At 37.1% G+C, this 6,773-nt stretch overlaps 1 protein-coding gene across 1 annotated transcript in view; it reads left to right on the top strand.

Moving 5' to 3' along the window:
• LOC108573774 (phosphatase and actin regulator 4-like) overlaps window positions 1-6,773 on the top strand; it is a 95,032-nt gene that overhangs the window by 75,191 nt on the left and 13,068 nt on the right. The window contains exon 6 of the mRNA XM_017936253.1: window positions 5,630-5,775. Within this exon, the coding sequence (XP_017791742.1) occupies window positions 5,630-5,775 (146 nt within the window). The remainder of the gene's footprint in view (window positions 1-5,629; window positions 5,776-6,773) is intronic.

Raw genomic sequence — 6,773 nt, 5'->3', positions numbered from 1 at the left:
ACAAGATTTAACGAAAAAAAAAAAAAAGAAAGAAATTGAAAGAAAGGTTGGAGGAAAAAAGAAGAAACGATTCAACAATGTCCACGAGTCTTTCTCTCGTTCAAGCATAAGATTCGTCGCGAGAAACGAGTCCTCTTCAGGGTTTGAGGGCGTCCACGAGAAGATCTTCTCTCCCTTCTTACGTTCGATTGTGATCACGTCGGAAGAGTCTCGTAAGGCACTCAGACAATTTCAATGGACAGAATGGGTGACTGGAATCATGACGACGTTTGTTCGGGTTTAATTAGCGCGGTGACTTTAATGAAAACGCCTGGAAACCCTGAAGAGGCTCGTCTGGAACATCGTTCTTCACCTTCCAGCCTTGTCATCTCTCTCTCTCTCTCTCACACACACATACGCGCGTGCACGTACACCGTGTTCCCGCATACTCTCTCTCGCAGGTTCCTTTTCATTCATCGTTTCGTTCACTTGGATGCGCGATCGTACTCCCTTCTGTTCCGTTTCGACGAGTTTTGTCAGTGCTGATTTGGGTTCTCATTGATCGTGTGGATCTTCTTATCGGTTCTCAGGTCTATTCTTTAATTGAATATCGAAAAAGTCGATCCCTGTACCTTGGGCAATAGGTAACTAATAATTGCTGAAGCATTGCAAAATTTATCTGATGTAAAATGAAATATACAGTGTGTCCTACATAAGTGTCCCCACGAAATTTCAACACTTTCCTTGAACGTTACAAAAAATTGTTTTAGACTAAAGTTGAACTTTCGTAAACTGGAGCTTCTTTATCTGCATTTCTTGGGATATATGAATGTTACCTTTTCTTTTTTAACTGAAACTACTCCTTTTTTTTACATTACGTAAAATTTATTATATTTGCTATATTTAATTATACATACAGGGTGGATAACGTAACTTGATCACCTCAGTTATTTCCGTTAATATTGGACCAATACAATTTTTAGTAAATACCTTTGGTTTAGAGAGGCTCACTCCTCCAGTATTTCGAATATTTTACACTCACCATTTTTCCTGTTCCAACGACGAAAGAAAGTACACCATAGTGCTTGCCGGATTTGTTTTTCGTCTGCTAAAATATAGACAGAAAGAAATTACAAGGTTTCGTTAAAACACTAGAGGTAACCTTGATAACTTTGACAAAAAAATAACGATATTTAAAAGAAAAGTGAAGGTATTTAAAAAAAAATATCTATATCGGTCCAATAGCAACGGAAATGATTGAAGTGATCAAGTTAAGTTGTAATTTGCCTTAAAGTTCAACAATAGGTTTGTTTTCTGCGAAAAATGAATTATTACAGTTTGTAAAATTTTTCGACGAAAAACTAAATTACGAAATTTCCACAATTTTTCCTAAAGTTCCACAGAAGTCCTGAAATTTCGCGAAGACACTTGCAAGTACATACTGTGCAATAAAATACCGCAAAATTAATTTGAAGAAAATCCAACGTCGTCCCCTCGTAAATTTTCCAAAATTCCCCGATCAAAAGTTTCCTCGTACTCTGAAAGCCACGCGGTGCAACGTCCAGAGAGTACCATTTTACGGGATCTTCAATCCTGCCAGTAATCAGACCACGGTAGTGCATTCACCCAGGCACGTAAACGTGTTATAGGTCCCTTTACGAGTCAGCGTCTCGCGGGTAACAGCCTGGAATAACTAACACGCTAAATTCAGTATAAAGTACCGAGGATATTCTGACGTGTTCTTAAAGTGATAAAAGTGTCGCGTGTTCAGGATCGAAGGTTGAATCGAAGGGATCGAGAACGATGCTCCTACGTGAGGCGAATCTTAAAAGAAGGGTAGAACTTCGCGCATCCATTCATCACAAAAAGAAACAAACACAAAAAGACAAACCAAAAACGCAAAAAAACAAAGAATCATTGTGTTTATCAATCACTAGTTAAAGTGTGGTATTTTTCTTATGCTTAACCAGAAGGCCACCGTTGAGGCCTAGGATGAATCCACGGCGGTTGATCGCAGAGAACCAACAATGTTCTGGTCTTCTCTATTTTTCTATCTCTTTTATATCTCTATTTTTCACTTTTTCCACCTCTTTATGTCTTTCTTATCGATCTTTCTCACTCTTCTCTCTCTCTCTCTCTCTATTTATCTATCTCTCGTTCTCTCTCACTCTCTCTGTATATTCTTCCTATTTTTCGTTTTACTTCAATTTTTCTCTATTTCTCTGTATCTCTCTCACTCTCTGTGTGTCAGCGTCACGAGCGCCATGAGCATGGTAAACGTACGACCTTAAGCATGAGAAAACCCTAGGGAAACCCATGAAAACTGTCGCCCACGCTTCACACGTTCCATTATCTGCGCGTCACGCAGCTAGAGAACCTCGAACCATCGATCGACGAGAACGAGGATCTTGGGCGAGAGGAGGATCGAGCTCTCTCGAACAAAACCGAGGGCTCGATTCGTCTCTCCCTGTAATGGATTAAGGAAACGTCACGGGGAATCGTGACGTGTTCTCACTCCCTTTTTTTCTTCCTTTTTTTTTGCTTCACGTTCTGTCCTGTTGCGTTTTTATTGCCGCGGCTTCGACGCTTTTACGCTCGTTCGCTTTCACGACTGAGTATCGGAGTCCTGAGGAAAAAGGAGCCATTGTTCTGGGGGCCAAGTCCTTTCTCAGCTTTCTCGGACGTTTCTTTTAACGGAGAAAGTACAGCTCGATATAAGAATATCTGCGCGGACTGCAAAATTTTTGATTTGAATGTGCATTTTCGGGAGTATTTCGGGTCGCTAAACTTTCCGTGGAAACAGCTTTCACGGAAATTTGAAAAATTCGGACTTATGGACGTTCGGCTGTCGGGTTGGATTTTTGGGAGCATTTTTACGTACAGCTCTATTCGGATGTGCTAACTATTAACACGTTAACTGCCACGTTTAGCTCAGAGGGTCGCAAGAAAATTTTCATTATTCTAAGCATAGTATTATATATTTTTTTTTTAATTCAAAACAATGTCTAGTTAGCTATGACGTTCGAAATTTTTAGTTGACGATATTCGTTTCATTTTGATTATTCTAAACATTTGAGGCCCTTCGATCACCGATGACCAACGTGGCAGTTAACGTGTTAATAAACCGTTAAAAATACAAAAATTAGAGACTTCTTTCCAGATACGCACACATGATCCTCTTGCTAGCTTTAATTTCATATGGTAATTCACCACTGACCCGGCTTTTAGATGCAACAGTCATGACTCTCCTCCTTGTATTATCAATATGTTTGTTATTTTAATCGTAATATATTGGTACAATTTTATACAATATAACAATTTTACTAAAATAACAAAAATGTGGTTTCAGCTGCGTACGAGAAAGATTTTATTTTGGGTCATTTTTGACCCGGCATCCACTGTCCGAGGGTTAAAATTTTGTCACTCATTGAGCGTTTTTGGGCTTGATATATTTATCCTTCAGCCATATGCCATATTCATGCATACATTGTTATAGTAATTGCTGAACAGTGTGTCTACTAGCAGTGAAGATCTATTTATCTAAGATTTATCTTGTATAAGATCTGAGTATTTTCCGAACGCCTTATTTCCGTGAAAAACGACCCTCATTTTCGACTTCAGCAACCTTAAAAACCCCTGAAAACTCTCATTCTAGCCGAAAATTCGGCAGTCTGGATATTACACTTCAGTCAAGAATAATTTTCAGCATTCGTGCACGATTTTTGTGGGGAATTTCGTTCATTCTTCTGTGTCAGTTTAAGTTTGCTTCTGAAACGTTCCATAAATATGCGGAAACATTATACGGTGTCTCTGTTTTCTGGCATGGGGAGTATTACACGTTATAATCGCAGGAGAGTTAATTAAATTCAAGCGATATCTCAATGTTTGAACAGCTTGAAGTTTATAATTCAGTGGTATTATTGAAGCTTGTTTAAATTCAGCTGTTTGAACTATTTTAATTTGTCGTGTTTTCCAATCTTACTAAATGTTCGTTTCTGTTACTATACATATTTATAGTCTGCTCGTATTTACGTCCTAAATCCTTCGCACTGTTGTATCTTTCAATTATTCTTGCTGTAAAATTCTCTGTTAAAGAAATTTTTATTAAACACTTATTAACCCTTGTGCAGGCAACCAAAACGTTCACGGTTATTTGAAGCTTTAATGCTTAAAATTGTTTGCATAAATTTTTATTTTTGAAAGTTACGTATATCGAAAGGTAAAAATGTTAAAAAATGGGATTTCACGATACTTTGATAAAAACATAAAAAATTGTTAAAGGAAAATATAGAGATGGGTGTCTACACAAGGGTTAAGGAAAAATTTTATTAAACAATTATTAAGTATTAAAAATTCAATTCAGTGCTGAGGATGAAGATACGGAAAATTTGAAATTTTTCTGCCTTTTAAAAACCACCCTACGAATTTCTCCAACTGTACAAAATCCAATTTTACCCTGCTCTAGTAGTTGTAGTATTAACCTTCTCGTTAAATGGGAGTCGGAAAGGTATTTAGGTAAAAAAATCACTTTTTGAAAAAAGAACATGTGGTACTCACTGTAATTTGTAATTAAAATCAGACGAACAGAAAATGAACAGTAATCAAGAATATGTATTTTTTTCTTTTTTATAAATTGCTGCATATTTTTCAAAATTTGTCGAGGAGTGATTTTAATCATTTTATTTGAAAATTACAATACCTCGTTCAGTGAAAATTTTTAAACGTAGAAAAAGTGAATAGAGGAAAGGAGTAATACTGATCTTTTGCTTCGATCGTGATTTCTCGAAAATTAACATTTTCAAGCTTTATGTACCTTTTCCTCAAAAACCGTGAAAGATATTGAAACCAAATTTTAACCACATGTTCCTTATACACATATACATTTTGTTGTATCTTGCTTCGTTCATTACTAACAACACTTTCCTATGAAAAAATTTAAAAACTGTAATTCAAGTAAAGTAAAGTTACTTAAATAACTTAATTAATTCGAGTAAGGTAAAGTTACTTAAATAATTTAAGTAATTCAACTAAAGTAAAATATTTTTTGAAAAATAACATTTCTCGTTCTAAGCGACATTTTCAAATTCAAGAAATAATCTATCACTGTTCCTGACACAAAGGTGCATAAAATTGTCAAATGTGACCTTTCCGCCTCGCTTTAATAAATTTTCCTATCCCTAAAAATGGTGGCAGAAACAAGCAACCAATCTGCTCTAAATGAAACATATCTAGAAAGAAAAAAAAAGGAAGAAAAGTTATCGTAGCTTCCTTTCACGATATCACGAGTAGTTGAAACAGCCTGTAATGCGAGTTGAATGGGAAAAAAGCGTCCGCGTCGCGAAGGGAACGGCGTTATCTGCGTCGACGTCGTTGATACACCATTTTAGTGACGGACGAGAACGACGTCCGTTTCACAGGGAGAGCCCGCAAGTTGCTTCTGTTATCTTCATCGACATGTCACACACTGTGCATACTGTCCAGCCCGTGTATCGTTGTTTCATCCCCCTCCATATATATATATATATATGCGCATCTCGTACTTAAAGCGTGGTAGAGTAGAATATTGGTTCGTTTAGCGTGAACTAAACGGTTTTCATTCGCCGAGAATGTGTAATAACGCGACGCTGTTTCTCCTGGCGATTTTTTTCAGTAGTCGACCGGTCAGATTCGGACTCGCCTTGCCATGCACCCTGGAGAACAAGGAGAACGCGAGGCCATACGTGATAAGGGAAGACGCCGATGGCGACGCCGGAGACGGAAGAGTACTCTACAGGGACGAGTACGACGACGAGAAAAGTGAGTACCTGGAATTGGTGTCGTGGGAGGGAATGGAAAGAGGGCGGAAGAAATATTTGAGAGAAATTTGAGGGAGGTTTGAGGATAACTTTTGGAGGAAGTTAGGTGGAAATTTGGGAAGGAAATTGAAGAGAAGTTTAGAAAAATTCAGATTTGAGGGGAGGTTTGAGGATAACTTTGGAGGAAGTTAGGCGAAAATTGGGGAAGAAGATTGAAGAGAAGTTTAGAAGAATTCAGATTTGAGGTTAGAGGAGAAATTTTTAGAAGAGGTTTATAGGAGGATTTAAGGGAAATTTTGTATGTTTGTAAAGGTGAAAAAGTGAGTTGAGGGAAAGGTCGAAGGAAGTTACACGGAAATTTGGGAAGAAGGTTCTAAAAAAATTTAGAAAAATGCAAAATGAGAGCTGGAGGAAAGTTGAAAGTGAAAGTTAGAGGAAAAATTTATGGAAAAGAATTAGGGAAAGGTTTAAGGGAAATGTTGGATGTTTGAACTCTACAGGGATGAGTACGACGACAAGAAAAGTGAGTTGAGGAAAAGTTGGGAAGAAGTTAGATGAAAATTAGGGAAGATTAAGGAATAGTTCAGACAAATTTAGAATGGGAACTAAGGAAAAATTTGAAGTGAATAAGAGGAGGAATTTATGGAAGAGAATCTATAGGGGTGAGTATAACGATGAGAAAAGCGAGTAGCAGGAATTGGTGTCGTGGAAAAGGAGAGAAATAGGAAAAGAAGGTTAGAGTGAAAGAAATTTTAGGAAGGAGAGTTTATAAAAATTCAAATTAAGAGCTAAATAAAGCAAATATTATTATAGTAAAGATTAGAGGATAGCTGTAAATGCAATTTAGAACGGTTTAAGCGAGAATTTGTGGAAGACAGAAATGTTTGAAACAAAGTTTCAAGGGAATTAGGAAAACATTTGAGAAGATGATTAGAGGAAAGTTCGGAGGCAAAATTAGAGGAAAATTTGGGAGAAGTTCAGAAAGAGGATTAGAGAATA

The sequence above is a fragment of the Habropoda laboriosa genome, unplaced genomic scaffold (genome assembly GCF_001263275.1).
Source record: "Habropoda laboriosa isolate 0110345459 unplaced genomic scaffold, ASM126327v1 scaffold126, whole genome shotgun sequence".
NCBI classification, from domain to species: domain Eukaryota; kingdom Metazoa; phylum Arthropoda; class Insecta; order Hymenoptera; family Apidae; genus Habropoda; species Habropoda laboriosa.
The sequence above is the reverse complement of the archived record's forward strand: the minus strand, read 5'-3'. Positions and strand labels throughout refer to the sequence as shown.